At 40.5% G+C, this 18,041-nt stretch overlaps 1 protein-coding gene across 1 annotated transcript in view; it reads right to left on the bottom strand.

Moving 5' to 3' along the window:
- Positions 1 to 3,147: 3,147 nt before the first annotated feature.
- Positions 3,148 to 18,041, bottom strand: part of NUF2 (NUF2 component of NDC80 kinetochore complex) — a 127,124-nt gene continuing 112,230 nt past the window's right edge. The window contains exons 12-14 of the mRNA XM_030207503.1: positions 10,349 to 10,524; positions 8,037 to 8,172; positions 3,148 to 3,700 (exon numbers count right to left, since the gene is read on the bottom strand). Coding sequence (XP_030063363.1) covers positions 3,557 to 3,700; positions 8,037 to 8,172; positions 10,349 to 10,524 — 456 coding nt within the window. The 3' untranslated portion in view covers positions 3,148 to 3,556. The remainder of the gene's footprint in view (positions 3,701 to 8,036; positions 8,173 to 10,348; positions 10,525 to 18,041) is intronic.

Raw genomic sequence — 18,041 nt, 5'->3', positions numbered from 1 at the left:
AACATTTGTTTGTGTTATTCTTTGCCAGAACAGTTTTAAAACTTGATTTATGTTGGTTTCCTCATGGCCTATGTACAGTATTGTACATGAATGTGCTATGCCAAAGAACTGTTTAGAATTAAACTTGTAATCTGTGACTCTGAAAACCCTTTGTTTTTGCCTGAACAATCTGAAAACGGACCAATCAATATTCAGCCAACGGTGGTCAGTTTTTGAAATGTCAGCCACCAAGTGCATTTATATCCAGATATTTAGTGCCACAGCTTACCTGGGTTCTTGGTGCTGAACATCTGGGTATGTCCGGCTCCCAGACCTTATCTGGGTACAAGCCAATGTTCAGACCAGTGCCTGAATAAATGCTCAAAGTTAGAACAGATTTCTTGCTGGTCTAACTTTATCTGGGCACCTATCCAGTTAGTTGACTGTGAATATCACTTCTAACAGGGTAAGTCCCAGTGCCATCCTGTCTGTTCATGGACTGCCATCTGTCAGGTGTTTATCTAACTGAAGAAAGAAACAGTCTAGCAAGCCATTAGTAGAAGATAGCAAGTATTCTTTATGCACTTTGGTGAATAAAGCAAGCAATGGGAAAGTGGGAGCATGGGCCCTTGAATCTGGATGTCCTCCAGCTTACAGGCATTAAAGCACAGATTTTATAGGTAAAAACTGTCAAGTCATAGCACTATAGACAATGATGAGGAAAACAAGGTAAACATGGTCTCAGGATGCTGAACACCTTATCTCAGGCATACAGAAGGTGTTTGTCTCAAAAGATGTCTAGACTTTCATGCTGGTACCAACTGGTCAATTAGTTGGTGAAACTTTCTGATGCCACCTCCTGCATGATCACAAATGTTTCTTATCTTTAACAGCAGATATTGTTATTACTTTTTTTTTTTACACAAAGCAGTTTCTCCCATTAAAATAGCATCAAGCTTGCAATTAGCTAGACCTATATTCTGCTTATAATCTAATTTATGTTACATATTTTCTTTTTCCTTCCATTTCCACACTGGATATCCAGCAGCACTATCCAGATACATGCTGCTGAATGTTGACGTTTGCCTCTGACAACCTTCTTACTCGGTTAGATACTGTTTGAATATCAATCCCTTAGTGAAAATAATTGAGGGGCAGTTGGGAAATGTTTGCATTTTGCAGAAATACCCAAACCTGCAACAGTGTGGACACTTTGGAAGGTATGGAAAATGTGAGGAGATATCTAGAAGAATGGTCTTGAGTTTGGTAGTTAAGTTTTAGTGCTAAAAAATGTAGGGCCATGCATTTGACATAAGAACCCAAGGAAACATAGGGGTGGGGGTGAAAGAAGAGTGAGACCTGGGTGATTGCATTTTGTGGTCAAACAGGTAGAAAAGGCAGTCCAGCAGCTTTGTATGCCCTGAAGTGGCTTCCCACTCCTGCTTCCTCAGGGTCTGAGATTGTGATAATCAAGAACTTTCTTTGTCAGACCAGAAGATGCTGCAACTTGGAGGTTGCAACTACATTTTATCCTCTTGCACTGGTGTTATGGCATTGGTCAGGAGCCAAAATCCAGTCTTTAGAGACTGCCACAAAAGGTCACAGCAGCTATTTTGAGAGTACAGTCAACATAGACAAAAGTGACTGGGGATCACTCCTGTCCTGACTATACCACTAGACTACAAGGGATTTTAAGGTAGTTTGAGGGGTGGGGGGGAGCTACTCTTTGCTTTCTTTTTTTCTTGTGTGTGTAATGTGATTGCAATTAATAAAATTATGATCTTGCATAGTAGTTTATATAGTAAATAGAGTCTCCAAATAAATGCATAAAAAATTAGCAGGAATTTACGTCTGTAAATTTGGGACAAGCTACAGTCCTACATAAAGCCCGTTTCCCTACAGCCTCTATAGATCTATGGTGCAGCTATTGCTTGAGTACTTTGTGCCGTTCTGGTAGCCCCATCTCAAAATATATATATAGGAAAACTAGAAAGGGCACAACAAATCAACAAAAATGATAAAGGGATAAAATGGCTTCATTAAGAGGCAACTGAGGGCAGATTATAAAATCATGAGTAGAATGGAACAGGAAATTGGTTATTTATCCTTTCAAACAGCTGTAAGACTAGAAAGAATTCCATGAAACTAAAATGTAGCAGATTTAAAACAAATTTCACTCAACACACTCTTGTGGAAATTATTCCAGAAGAATGTAGTTGAGACGGTTGGTTTTGATTCTACACTTATGTACCGTATTTTGTGTAATTCTACAAGCTGAAGACAACAACTCATGGTAACTTCTGTGACTAAAGATGCAAAAACTTCACGAGGAAAGGGAAACTGCTGAAATCCACTGTGCGGCAATAATCCAATGGAGTGCAGGAGTAGTTGGTACAGCAGCCTGAAAACCTGGGTTCAATTGCCACTGCAGCTCCTTGGGACTCTGGGCAAGTCACTTAACCCCCCCACCCCTAAGTACCTGTATATAATATGTAAACTGCTTTGATTGTAACCACAGAAAGGCGGTATATTAAGTCCTATCCCCCAATTTCAACAGCATTAAAGCCAGAACCACCACAATATATTCTAAGGAGTGGAATAGGAGTAAAACCCGTGGTATGTCATGGGGCTCAGTTTTATCTCACTACTTATTTAATAGTTATATACAATTTTCCATGTAGCTGTCTTTAATGAAAAATAATTTGGTCTGCTGCTGCTGGGTCAGACCAAGGGTTCATCTAGCCCAGTATCCTGTTTCCAACAATGGCCAGCCCAGGTCACAAAAGTACCTGGTAGAGTCCTTAAAAAGTAGCAAGATTCCATGCTGTTTCACCCCAGGGATAAGCAGTGGAGGAATTTGTCCAAACCTTTGTTAAACCTAGTTACATTAGCTGCATTTATCACTTGCTCTGGTAAGAAGTTTCCAGAGCTAACCTATACATTAAGTGAAAAAATATTTCTCTGGTTAAGTCATACGGTATGTTCTGTAGGTAGGGGATCTATCATCATGTTTACATACTCAAATAGAGCTAGATGCCTTAGATGCCTTAATTTCACCTTTGCGTCAGGTTAAAAATCTGGGGTTATGACTCAACAGTACTTTGTCTATGAAAGAACATGTCACCTGAAGGATCAGACTGTCATATTGTTGTGTAAGAACATTTATTAAACCAATGATAAAAGGGCACACAATTAGTTAAAACACTGCAAAACATTTGAACATAAATTACGTTCTTAATACTCAAACAGGTCTTTGTTTTTGTAATTTTGGTTTCATACTTTGATTCTTTTTATTTTAACATTTATATATATATATATATATATATATATATCAAACAACAAAACATGAATATATCCAGGTACACCAAAGTAGGTTAAAGAGGAGGAAAAAAAGATAGTCTACAAGTATTCACAGCCTCCTTCACTTATATACTATAAAGTTAGTCCCACACTCATTCAGATGTGGATTTGTCCCTATCCCACTACTTGGAAGATGAAATACAGGACTGAGGCTGTCAGGCAGAATATGGATTGATTCCATCTCTGTTAAAAACACTGAAAGGATAAATATGCGCATTCACTCAATAGTTTTCTTGCGTCGATTCATCAATCTGGTCAACTCAGCAATTTTCTCTCTTCTTTGTAGTGCATTCCGCTCTCTTACCTTCATCAGACTCTCATGATACTTGTCTAAACCAGCCTTTAAATTTCTGATGATCTCCTAAGGGCAGAAAATTAACTAACATTAAATTTGCCAGCATGCTTACCAAGACAGTGGCTGTCCTTAGCATTTTATATAAGGTAAACAGTACATACAAATTACATGTACAAAAGGAAAGCAGATAAGAACCACAAGACCAATTTAGGAGGCACTCTGGTCATCGTGTACCTTTGGTCAGTGACTGGACACTGTCCTAACATGGTACAGCCGGTGAGACTACTCTTTTCTAGCACATATCCCCCATACAGAAATAAAGGAAAGATTTCTTTTTAGAAGAATGGACTCCAGAGGAGACAGTGGAGGCAAAAATCATAAAGGAATTCAAAAGAAAAGTATGGGGGAAAAAAAGCACTGGGGCAACTTGTACGGAACGAGTGATATTGTGCAAACCAGCAGGGGTATGATTTAATTGTGTTCCCAAGGCAGCACAAAGGTTAACTGCATTAAGCAGCAGCATGACTGCTGGACTTCCAAGATGGGTTAGGCCCAGGGTAACCTGTATGGAGGGGCCACAGTGAAAACCCAAATGTCAATCATCATGGAGAGGCAGGATTCTTTTGAACAGGAGCTTCACTAGTTTTGGCGACTGTGAAGATTATTACAAACTTGACAATTAAGACATGGAATGGGGCCGGAGTACTGGTTTCAATATTGGTCTTGTGAAAATTCAAACAACACAAGGCCCAATATGGCCTATCAGCAGAAGTGATGGAGGCCAGCACTTAAAAAAAATAGATTTTGGCATAATTGGGACAGATATGCAGAGGAATGAATGGAGGCCCCTTGCACTAATTGAAAAAGTGGTCTACAAATGAAACCAATAAATAATATGAAAGACAAAAGGCAGGATAAAGGGAGATTGGTATTGAGCTGCATATAGAGAATATGCATATAGAGATGCAGAATGACTTCTACAACACAGAAACTTCCTTCAGATCACCTCTTCCCTTCCTGTGATTACAGCTGCCTTCCACTCCTCCACTGGCTGGATCCTACCTACTGTCTCTGTTGCTAGTTACAATGGAAGCAAGCAGGACAGAGTCATTCACATAGGGAAGGGGGAAATAGAGAACTGTGGTTTTAAACTCAGAAAAACATCCAGATATAAATTACCCATCATTCTACATTCTGGACATTAATTGCAAATTCTGACGACTTCTGAAAAATCCTACATCCTGAGCACATCCCACAGGACCTCCTTAAACAAGCGGGCAGAAAGTACCTGTGGAGTTTACCAGAGGCTTAACCTGGTCCTACCTATGGCAACAGATATTACCTGGCAATACACATAAGGATACATTCAATAAAGAGTGCCAAAAGCCATTCTGTGACAGCATCTGAGTGCCCAGATGCCATTATAGAACAGAGCATAAGGTGGCATACATGCGTCAACATTTAGGCGCAAGCACTTACACCTGGTCTATGGAAGGTGCCCAAATGTTACATAAGTATTGCCATACTGGGACAGACCAAAGGTCCATCAAGCCCAGCATCCTGTTTCCAACAGTGGCCAATCCAGGTCACAAATACCTGGCAAGATCCCAAAAAAGTACAAAACATTTTATACTGCTTATCCCAGAAATAGTGGATTTTCCCCAAGTCTAATTTAATAATGGTCTCTGGACTTTTCCTTTAGGAAGCCACCAAACCTTTTTTTTAAACTCTGCTAAGCTAACTGCCTTTACCACATTCTCTGGCAATAAATTCCAGAGTTTAATTACACGTTGAGTGAAGAAACATTTTCTCAGATTCGTTTTAGATTTACTACTTTGTAGCTTCGTCACATGCCCCCTAGTCCTAGTATTTTTGGAAAGTGTAAACAGATGCTTCACGTCTACCCGTTCAACTCCACTCATTATTTTATAGACCTCCATCATATCTCCCCTCAGCCGTCTTTTCTCCAAGCTGAAGAGCCCTAGCCACTTTAGCCTTTCCTCATAGGGAAGTCGTCCCATGTTATACTATAAATTACACGCATAAGTGTTCTATAAAATCACATTTGCAAGTGAGGGTCCCGCCCCTGCCTCTGTGCAAGCCTTGTACTTATGCACTGTATCACAGAAGCCACCCTACAGAATAGCGCCAAAGTGCAGTTTATATGTGTAACTGCTGATTTAGTCACCATGAGGCATCCATCCCGCCTAATTCCATGGCAAATAAGCATGCAATTTTGTACAACAGATAATAGAATGAGGGGGATAGCAACCAATAAGAAAACCGTCTCATTCTTGAAGTAATTTTCACAGTAGAAGGGATAGGGAAATATTAACATTCTCTGTGTATCTGTGGGGTTTCCATGTGTGTGTATATATCCACTTCTCTGTTCTATGTTGGGCATATTTTGTGTGGGGTGAGATAGCTGGGGTTGGGGGGCACTGAAGAGTAGCAAGATTGAAGAGGAAGGGTAATTTTGACCATGTAGAGTAGTTGTGAGGAACTAATTTTGGAGTGGGGCAATATGTAGGGTGGTAGAGTAGTTGCAGGTAATTTTGTGCATGGGGTAGTTTATAATAAGTCCTTTTTTTTTGGGGGGGGGGGGGGGGTGGGTCAGTTTGCAGGGTAGTGATATAATAGTTGTGGGGGGGGGGGTAGATTTTGGAGTTAGAGCAGTTTGAAGGGTGGTGGGCCACTTGCTGGGGGGGGGGGTAGTTTTTGGAGATAGGGTAGTTTATGGCATGGTATGTTAAATGGGGGGGGGGGGGGGGGGGGGTCATAATCGTTGAGTCCAAAAACCCCATAGCGCAGCGTTATAAATCTGCGTTCTCATCAACGCAAGTCTCTCCAAGCCCACTGCGTTTCGCACTAGGCGTCTTCAAGGGCTCCAATTCTATGCATAGTAACAAAACAGAAGTATAAATTCACTCCCCAAATTTCAACATTCACCAATTCAATATTCGTAAAAGCTATATTTACCTCACTCTCTGTAAGCTTTTTGGATTGTGAGGCTTGTCCCTGCTTCTTTAGCCAACCATGAAGTCGGTAGAAAAATAAGGAGCCTATAAGATTGCACTGCTCAAGGACAAGACTTTTTGGGATTACAAATGCAGCATCACTTTACAGAAGATAAGTGGCATTTCTTTGTCAAAGAAAAAGCGTAACTTTGTTATGGACTGGTTCAGGACACTTGTTCATGCCCAGGATGGTCATTTTGTATTGCATTTGTATTTTGAGTAAAAAGAGTGGTGGCAATAAGCTCCATTGAGGTATGAATGGTGGTATGTTTGGTGTTAATTAGGTGTTATATTATACATTTAGGTTGATTTGTGTCTATGTAGTACAAGCAGGAAGTAGTTCCACATGAAAGTGTTTATTGCACTATTACAGTAAAGATGGAGAATATTATAAAAGTTTAATGATTTTTGTATTTTTTTTGACTGGTATTAGAAGTAAGATATTGAATTCAATGGAGATATCCCGAAAGCCCCGACATATGCCATTTCCCACGGTAGAAAATATTTTTCTATTTTCTATCCCGAGGGGAGGGGGCATTCCCAGCGGTTACTGGCAGTGTCGCCACATTGGAGCAAGCTGCCTGATTACTGCATGAGTAACGCGTGAGCCCTTACCACTGGTGGTAAGGGCTCGCCTAGTAAATAGCCACGTTCTACTTTTAATTTTAGCACACAACCATTTACTGTCCCCATTAAAAAAAGCCCCTTTTCCCAGCCACAGTAAAAAAATGGCCCAGTGTGTGCCAATTTCACGTGTCCAAACTACCGCAGGCCACTTTTTACCGTTGCTTAGTAAAAGGACCTCTTTAAACATGAGCATCTAGACTAACTCAACGGCTGGTGTAAATGTTCCCACCTAAATGTAGGCAGTCAGGTGTACAACTGCTAGCTTTCTATAACCCATGCGAGTTAAGTGCTTGGTATGCCCCTGACTCATCCATGCACCTCCCAGGCCCACACCCCACGCAGTTGCGTGCTAGAGATTTTGTGCAGAATACCAACTAAGAGCAGTTACACACATAATTGATAATTATCACCAATTAAAACAAATTACAGCCAATAACTGGTACTGAACGTCTATGAGCAGCTAATTATATTAAGTTATGCACATAACTGGCACTTTTCAATAAACTTGCACACTAAGCATAAAATTGTGCGCACAAATTTATAGAACTGGAAGGCATATGCCTATGTTTACAGAAACAGTGCTTAGGTGGAATAACAGCATAAAGATGTGCATGTCTAAATATTTACAACTTGCATGAAAGCGTTAGTATGGGGACACTTCTGTAAATAGGTGTTATCATATATGGAAAATAGTAAATAAACTGTTGCTGGCTGTGGGGTTTTATTATTGACCTCTTTCCTACTCCGATGGTTTATACCTGGCTTTTCATTTTTTCTTTTTCCATGCTTTCTAGAAGATGTTTTCTCTCCAACTGTACTTTCTTAATTTTCTTTTGAACTTGATCCATCTGTTCGACAACTGTTCCTCTCTTTTCTTGAATACAGTTATACACTCTATTATAGAAAAAAAAAAGCCCAAATCAAACTCAAAAAAGCAACATTCCTGGCAGTTCTTACTGCCTGTCCACTATCACTTAGGGCTGTAGTTAGATAAAATAACACATCTTAATGGTAGCCCACGTTGATAACGACAACCTATAGTGTCACATCATCCATGCAATTAGGATATCTGTCTGGCCACCAAACAGTGTGGCAACACTTTGTAAGTTTATAATGAATGAATGGGGACATGGGACTGAGAACACCAGCTCTTCTAATGAACTTGAACCACTCCCTCTATTCTCTATAGGAAGTAAGGATGGGTACAAGGCTTTCATAAATCCTCCTAAACTAGAAAAAACACCAGTTACAACAGTCTGATTGCAGTGGATTTAGCCATCATTTGTCGGGTAGCTGTCATTTCCTATTCACCAGAGTACCATTTCAAACTGGATATAAAAAGTTAAAAACAAGAGAACCCCTAGTTCTTATTTTTTTTTTATCTGTCATTCAGCACAGGAAACAAGCAAGTTAGAAATTTGTTTAAATAAAAAATTACAGACAAGCAAGAGTTTTGTAATTTATAGTTTTCCATACCTTGGAAGTTTCCTCTCCCACCTCCACTCTCTTGTTTCCCCCTCCCCCCTCTTATTTCTGCCAGCAGCTGGCTTGCAGCAAAATTCTGCACTGGAAGCCACAGCATTAGAACCCAGAGAGGGTCCCTCCTAAATACTTGGGCCCTAGGCATGTGTCTAGTTTGTCTGTGCCTTAATCCTGCTCTGGATGCAGGCCTAGACCCCAGATGTCTTTTTTTTTTTTTGGGGGGGGGGGGGGCACTGGTAGTTTCTTCCTGCTCTTCAATCACAATTAACTTAGGCTATAGCACAATAAATCTTCATGTACACTACCCAGGTCTTTGTTTGTGCAAATTATGCCCATCAATTACAGCGACAGTACTTGGTTGGGAGCCACAAGGTGCAGCTCCTCCCCCAGCTGACATGGACCCTATATATTTGACCTCATATATAGAAGCTGTTAATTTAAGGGCACCTGAAACCAGTTTCTTCAGTTTTTGACTGAAACTGAATCTATGGCCAAATTTTGCCACTAGATTTTGGTCAAAGATGAAACTGACTGCACAACTCAGCCTCTGCATGGAAAAAGCCTTCACTACTTCCCTCTCCCCCTCCCCAAAACAGAATGAGCCTCCCTCCTGGACCAACTGACCCCCCCCCCCCCACGCGCCTACTATATATCCCCTGGTGATCTAATGGCTAGTTGGGGGTAGGAGCGATCCCCAGCTGCAGAGAGGACATGGGCAGGAGGAATAGGGGATCGCTCCTGCCCAGTTCACCAGGGGATCTGGTAGGCCCGGGGAAGGGGGGGGGAGCTAGGGGCCCAACAAAATTTCAGTTCCAGCTGAAAATGCACTGGCATTTTTGAATGAAACAAGGCCAAAACAAATTTTGGCCTTGTTTTGGCACTGAAGTCGAAACTCAGTTTGTCACCACTGTGAATTACTCCTGCTGGAATTCTGCACAAAAAAAAAAAAAAAAAAAAAAAATCAAAATTCTGTGCACAAAATGTGCAAATTCTGTAAGTCTGTCTGTCAGTCATAATTTAACCAATATTATAGCCCTCCTCTTCCTGTACTCAAATACCATCCATATTTTTCCCAGCTCCAATAGCATCCACCTTTTTTACAGCCCCCCTTCCCTGTACCCATACATCATCCATATTTTTTCCAGTCCCGTCCCTGTGCTCACCTTTTTATTTATTTATTTTTTTTACAACCCCCCTCCCTCTCTGCCTGCACCCACATGCCATCTATTTTCTTTTTCAGCCACCCCTGCACTAACCTGTGAGGCAGGAGGAGAAGCAGCAGCACTGGGCATACCTCTTTGGGGCAGGAAAGAACCCCACTCTTTCCTGCCAACGCCTTTTACAAATGGTTGCCGAGACATCCTCTCAGCGACTATTTTAAAGAAGTGGCGGCACTAGCTAGAGAGTGGCGGCAGCAGGCAGGAAAGGGTGGAGGGCTAACCATAGGAAGATTTTGTTTTAAAATTCTCAAATGAACTGGCTAAAAAATAGTTAATCTTGTTGCTATATAACTTTCCTGATAAGGAGCACTGACCTGACTACTGCATTCAGGTACAGATTAGTAGAAACATGGAAAAATTAGGCATACTTATTCACTTCTTGGCTGCGTTGCTCATTGTCCTCACGTTTCTTCTTTAACATTGTGTCCAACTTAATAATTTTCTCTTTCCTTTGATTGACATTTCTTTTTGAGAGTAGTTCCTCACTTGCTAAACTCTTCAACTCATTGTTGTCATTTGCAATCTGTTCCTCTTCATTCCTTATCTAGGATGTTAAGGAAATATGTTACATAAAAGTATAAAACTCTCCTAATACAACACAAGAGAGCTTTTGATTAACAGTAACTAATTACATTTCAGATTATACAAATGGACACAGTGCCATCTGGTGGTCTAAAGACAGCAGGAACTTTAATTAATTCATTAATTAAAGTTAAAAGGACTACTATTCTGCTAATCTAGGGGAACAGACCTCAGTTCTTTGCAGATTACAAGTATAGCATATAAATACAAAGACATTACCCCCTCCAAACTCTGTATATCTTAATTACTTGGTCCATAGGCCTGTAAAAGCAAGAATTTTTTTCAACTTCTTCTTGAACACCATCAATTTAGGCTCATCCCTAAGGTCCTGAGGCAAGGAATTGCATACAATGGGATCAATGATAGAATATGGTCTAGCCCTTGTAACTAACAGCTAGCCCTGTCACAGAACAAGGTGGAATCAGAGCTATGTTTTTACCGTAGAATGAAGCTGCTGAGTTGGCTAATATGGTTTATTTATTTTTATTATATCACCTGCAAGCCTGAATGATATTGAAGTGCAGTACATTCAGGTAGGTAATTTCTATCCCCGGAGTGCTCACAATCTAAGTTTGTACCTGAGGTAATGGAGGGTTTTTAAATGACTTGTCCAAGATCACAAGGAGCTGTTCACATCATTTGTAGTAGAAGCTCAAGATGAGCTACATTCAGGTACACTAGGTATTTCCCTATCCCCAGAGGACTTTACATTTCTATAAATAAAAAATTTTAAAAAAATTGTAATTTATACAACCCAGTGATACAATTTGTTAAGAAATTTGCCAAGGGTATGAAGAAAATAGAAGGGAAATACCCATAAGAAAAGTAAGTTCAGGCAATAGTCCACAAGCTCAAGAGGGAACGTGAACAATTCACAAAATCTGAGAGGAAAACAAAAAAGAAGAAAAAAATAAACAGCTCCTAAGCGTCCTAAGTGATGATCCAAATGAAACTGGAGTCCTACCATCTAAGAAATGACGAAGCTATAAGGTTCAAAAGAATGAAAAGTAGCATTATCTATTTACATGAGAACCTTAATTGAAGTCTAGCCCCCAATGTTGCTGCTTCCTGCCTCATAGAGAGAAACTTCTTCCTTCTCTCCTGCATCTACCTGGAGACATCAAGTAACTGAGGTGGTTTAATGCAAATACAGTCTTAGTAATGCTTCCTTATCTTGAAGGAATACAAGTGAGACCAGGAGGGTAGCCCGAGAAGAGCAGTAACATTTAAGCTGTCAGAAGATAATTCAGCTGCAGCTGGCCCTTCCACTTGCTCTTCCATGGCTGAAGAAAGAGGCAAAAAGTAAAGTTTCTGAACAGAAGACAAACCTGTTTCAGGATATTTGAAAACCTCTTTTAAGAATTTATTAAAGGATTCTCGAGGTGAGCCAAGCTTCACCGATGGAAAATTCAAAAGTCTCAAGTTCAGAGATCTAGCTCCATTTTCAAGATTTTCAATTTTATGATGAACTAAATAAATGAGCCCCCTTTACCTGGGAGACTGAAGTCTCAACCATCTTTTTTTATTTATTTATTGCTTTTCAATTTTACAAACAGATATACGTTTGTAAGGTAATACAGAGAAATCAATATTGAAGAAAAAAGTATTTCACAAATATAACATTTTAAGCTCTTCCTTAGACCTCCAAATTAAACCTCTTAGAGGGAGTTGTTTAGTAAATTAAGGAGATTATAGACAAAAACTATCTTAGTTATAAACAAATTGGCTTAGTCCAGATCTTTGTCCCTGCTTCTTAATTCACAGCTGTTTCTGTTGTTTCAACCAGTCGTCTAGATGGTTTTTTTGAGTCCAGAAAAATCCTTAATTGGTTCGGCTCAAAAAATACATACTTGATTCCTAACATATGAATCAAGCATTTACAAGGATATGCTAATGTAAAAGTTGCTCCTATTTCTCTTGCTTCTTGTCTTAAAGAAAAAAATTGTTTCCTTCTTTGTTGTGTTGTTTTAGTCACGTCCGGATAAATCCAAATTTTTTGACCATAAAATAGAGCAGAGGAATATTTAAATTATAGCTTCATAATCATATTTAAGTCCTGCTCGAAGACAAAAGATACAATCAAAGTCCCTCTAGATGAAATTTCTGTCATTGATTCTTCTAAAAAAGTTGTTAAATTTGCATATCAATAGCAGGTCTTTGTGAAGGAATATTCACCAGGTTAACTGATTCTGACATTTCTCCATGTTTCTGAATTTTTGGTAAGTAATAAACTTTATTGCATGGAGGAATAGCTATTGGAGATAATTTCAGAATTTCTTGTAAATATTTTTAAAGAAAATTGTAAGGCAATAATCCTGGTGAAATAGGAAAACTGAGAAGTCTAAGTGTAAGACGTCGATTAAAGTTCTCTATTTGCTCTATTTTGCGGGCAGTTGTCATTTTATCTTTAACCAAGACATCAACTGTTGATTTCACATTACATAAGTACATAAGTAATGCCACACTGGGAAAAGACCAAAGGTCCATCGAGCCCAGCATCCTGTCCACAACAGCGACCAATCCAGGCCAAGGGCACCTGGCGAGCTTCCCAAACGTACAAACATTCTATACATGGTATTTCTGGAATTGTGGATTTTTCCCATTTAGTAGTGGTTTATGGACTTGTTCTTTAGGAAACCATCTAATCCCTGTTTAAACTCTGCTAAGCTAACCGCCTTCACCACGTTCTCCGGCAACGAATTCCAGAGTTTAATTATGCGTTGTGTGAAGAAACAGTTTCTCCGATTTGTTTTAAATTTATTACACTGTAGTTTCATCGCATGCCCCCTAGTCCTAGTATTTTTGGAAAGTGTGAACAGACGCTTCACATCCACCTGTTCCACTCTACTCATTATTTTATATACCTCTATCATGTCTCCCCTCAGCCGTCTCTTCTCCAAGCTGAAAAGCCCTAGCCTCCTTAGTCTTTCTTCATAGGGAAGTCGTCCCATCCCCACTATCATTTTATTCTTTAACTTGAAGAATCTGATTCGTAGTATCTATTTTAAAATTGTCTAACGATTCAGAAATTAATGTCAGTTTACTCACTATTGTAGACATTTCTTTAGTTGATTTTGCTACTTCTATAGTTAATCCCTGGACTGCTTTCCATATAGCCGCCATTGTAACCTTGTGTAGGGATTCTTCATCCAGGTTGTTTCTCTCTGCTAGTCTGGAGGAGCTACCACAGAGTGGGCTCACGCTGTCTACATCTCCGGTCTCAGTCTGGCCCACTAACTCCACTCTAGATCCAGCAGGGCACCAGGGTGGATTCAGCTCCGGCGGCGAAAGGGTGGTATCTGGCCCCAAGATTGGCGACGCTCCTCCACCGTCAATCAACGTGGGGCTCGCTAAGCCGGTTTCCAGGGGTATGCCTCTCATGTAGCGATCGAGCGTTTGTTGGATCGGGGAAGACGTTAGGGATATCGGCGGCAATCCCTTAATCGTCCCCCTTCCTTTTTGTGTGTGGCATTCCAAGTTAGAAGAAAAACAAAGGTAAGAAAAACTGCCAGCAAACACCCGAATCGTTCCTAGAGCAAGCTAGGATGCCATCTTAAGTCTCAACCATCTTAAGTTGACTCTCTTGGTTGACTCTTGGTGGGCCAGTCGAGACTGAATAGTCTCAAATCGACAAGGCATTAGATATTGAATTGGTTAAAAATCAAACAACCCTTATACAGGGACTCCTTAGCTGTCCAAATAGACTCCAGTGTTAACTTCAGAGGTCTTTCCAGCAGTTTTTATGTATTATATTTATTTCTTTAGTGTTTATTTATTTTCTCATGTTTTGTTTTTAGAAGTATTTACCCCTGAAGTAGGCGCACATTGCGCCAAAACATAGCTGTGTCGGGATTTCCCTTGTTTTCAACTGCTGAGCACAATAAAGAATCATCTGGTTTCTATTTTCATTGACTGACTGCACTTTCATTTTTGATTTTGGTTTGCTCCATTTGTGGAGTTGTTTCCTTCCTTCTTTTTGTTGCTTTCAAAATTCTTGGAGTCATCTCAGGATTTGATTGCTAAAAGAGCTAAGCTGTTTGCATTGTTTTAGGTTTAATAATTTTTATTGATGAATGCATCTCCAAAACAATTCCATATTAAACATAACAACTCAGGCATTTAACATTGCCATCCTGCACTAATACAGCAAAACCACTATCATCAATTTTTCTTTTCTTTTCTCCCCCCCCCACCTTCCCTCCCCCCCTCCTCTCCCTCCTCTAAATTACTGTATTAATTAACCCTGGCTTATGCATGCAATAGTGTCATAAATAGCTATTATCAACATCTCTGTCTGCGATTTCTGAACCATATCCACTAGTGGTCAGAGTATTGTGCAATGGGATTTGTGAACAATAAATGTAAATCCCTGATATCATTCTGTGTGCTTGGTTTTATTCATAATGTAATAAAATTGAACAGATAAATATATATCACTGATGTCATTCTGTGTTCTTAGCTTCATTCCATTACTCTATTATATCAGCCTCCGTCAGCCAGCAAGTCATCACTCCTTAGCAGGAGAATCACAGCAGTCCTGCGTTATACCAGTATCTCCAACAGGCTTTACTGATTATAAATTAAATTGATCTGCATCTTGCATATCCAGGCTCTGCTTACCAAGCTGTTCCATTGCCATCCCATAATACACCCAAAACATCACTCTCAGAATCCTCCATTCATACCAATAGATACATATCTATACGATAATACACTCTTTCCCCCCTCATTGCATGTAACCCCCTTCCTTCAGAAATCACATTCCTTTATTTGGTCTCAGTTTCATCAATTGCAGCATAAGCCCAGCACATATCCCCCCCTTTCCCTCCCTCCTCCCTCTTCCTCCCATCACCTCACCCACCCCCCTCCCTCCCACTCCAGCCTACTCTACCCAGTCTTCTTCCCTATCCCAAGCTACAATGAGAGTGAGTTTACTAGTAAGCTGCGGGCTCTACCTGACAGGGCCTGCACATATGGCTCCCAAATCTCCCAGAATCGTTGTTTACTCCTAGGGCTTCGATGTACCTCACGCGCCTCCAACAGCACCAAGGCATGAAGCGAATTCCTCCACTGCCAGAAAGAGGGTCCACTTTCCTGGGTCCAAAATTGCATAATACATTGCTTCCCTATAATTATAGCCTTATACATAAATATACCTTCTGTATGTTTCAGATTTAGCCCTCTCCCCCCTGGACCCAATATTAGATTTTTAGGTACCCATCTAATTGTCTTATGAATTAATGTCTCACAAAATTTCCTAATATTATCCCAGAATTCCTTAATGTCCGGACACTCCCACAGCATATGATAAAGTGATGCTCTCTGAAAGTTACACTTGCTGCACTGTGGTGTTGTAAGTCTACCAGCATGGTAGGCCTGTACAGGGGAGAAGTATGCTCTCATAATAATTCTAAATTGAATCTCCCTATGTCGTGCGCTGGTCACTTTATATACTATCTCCTTCAGGGCCTGGGCTATATCTCCGCTTCGAACCTCCACTCTCATATCCGCAGACCACCTCCGAGCAACCTCCTCATATCCACGGGGCGGGAAAATCATTCTCAGCTGTTTATAAAGTATTGAGATTGAGGTCTGTTCTCTACCCTGTGGTAGAAATAAATTCACCAATAAGTCATACATCCCTCTCTCGCATCCAGCAGAATTTAGCTGCTTAATATAACTATGTAATTGATAATAATCATACCATGTCACATTCTCAGCTCCCACTATATTCTCTAAGGCCTCTCTAGATATAATCTTCCCCGAATCCTGCATAACATCGGCCACCAATACTATCCCTTCCCGTGCCCATTTTCTGAATCTCAGTTGTGTATTCCCAGGATCAAAGGCACTATTCCCCACCAGAGGAAGCAGATCTGTATAGTGTGGATTCTTATTTAATCCCTTTAAAATATATCGCCATACCCGTCGCATTGGTTGTAACAAAAGATGCTGACTCCAACCCTTAGGTAGCCACTTTCCTTGAACATGCATCATATAGTAGGGGTGATAAGGCTCAAACAGCACACACTCCGTACTCCACGCCGTATGTTCCTCTGAATCTAATATCCAATCCGCTAAATGTCTGGTCAAACATGCCCAATTATATTGTTGGATATCCGGCATCCCTAAGCCTCCCTCTTTCCTACTCCCATACATATATTCCAGTTTAACTTTGGCCTTCTTTCCACCCCAGCAGAATCTAGTCACCATTCTCCTAAGTTTCTTTACATCCTTGATCTGTAGCAATATTGGCAGCTGTCTTAAGACATATAGCCATCTCGGGAACAGCATCATGGCATACATACCAATTCGGCCACTCAATGTTAACGGCAGTCCTTCCCATAGATCCAATTGATTCCTTGTATAGTTTAATAACTCATCAACGTTTCTTCTATATAATCTTCTCAAGTCCCCCGTTAATTTTATACCCAGGTATTTAAATTCCTGATCCGCCCACTTCAATGGAAATGATCCCTTCCATCTCTCCCTTACCATGCTGCTAGTGGGTAGTCCTTCTGATTTTTGAAAATTTAAACTAAAGCCCGAAAAAGCCCCGTATTCTGCAAATACTTCCATCAGCACCGGCAATGTTTCCTCCGGTCTCGCCAAATGGACTAAAATGTCATCAGCAAACGCCGAAACTTTAAATTCTTGGTGTCCCAATTTAATCCCCTCTATCTCCACATTTCCCAGAATTTCTCTAATCAGGGGATCCAATGTAATGGCAAATAATAAGGGAGACAGAGGACAACCCTGTCTAGTTCCCCGATTTATTGGGAAACCTCGTGAATAAGTACCATTAACCAACACCCTTGCTGTCGGGTTCTTATACAGGATGGATATCGCTTGTGTAAAATATCCTTCAAAGCCATATGCCTTGAGCGATGCGAATAAAAACTCCCATTCAACCCGATCAAACGCCTTTTCGGCGTCGAAACTGATCAAGAGGGACTCCCCTCCTTCTCTTCGCACTCTCTCCATCGTGGCCAATATCAACCTGATATTCTTCCCACTCTGTCTTCCCTGTATAAATCCCACCTGCGGGGGCGCCACTATATGTGTCAGCACTGTTGCCAGTCTAGCAGCCAAGATCTGAGCCAATAGTTTAGCTTCATAGCTAATAAGTGATATAGGCCTATAGGATTCTGGTAAGATCACATTTCTTCCTGGTTTCAAAAAAACCATAATATCCGCTAGACATAAGGATTGCGGTAATTCCCCCAATTCCACCGACTTGTTAAAGGCATCTGCCAGTGGTTCTCCTATATCTTGCATTAAGATCTTATACAGTTCTGCCCTGAACCCATCTGGCCCCGCGGCTTTATGTAATGCACTGCCTCTAATTTCTCTCAGGACCTCTTCTACTTCTATTGGCTTGTTTAGCTCTTCTTGCTGCTGCACTGTTATCTTCGGCAATTTAACATTCTCAAGATAAATATCTGGATCCAAATCCTCCTTTTCATTCTTAGTGTACAA

This window comes from Microcaecilia unicolor, chromosome 6 (assembly GCF_901765095.1).
Source record: "Microcaecilia unicolor chromosome 6, aMicUni1.1, whole genome shotgun sequence".
Classification (NCBI taxonomy): Eukaryota; Metazoa; Chordata; class Amphibia; order Gymnophiona; family Siphonopidae; genus Microcaecilia; species Microcaecilia unicolor.
The sequence above is the reverse complement of the archived record's forward strand: the minus strand, read 5'-3'. Positions and strand labels throughout refer to the sequence as shown.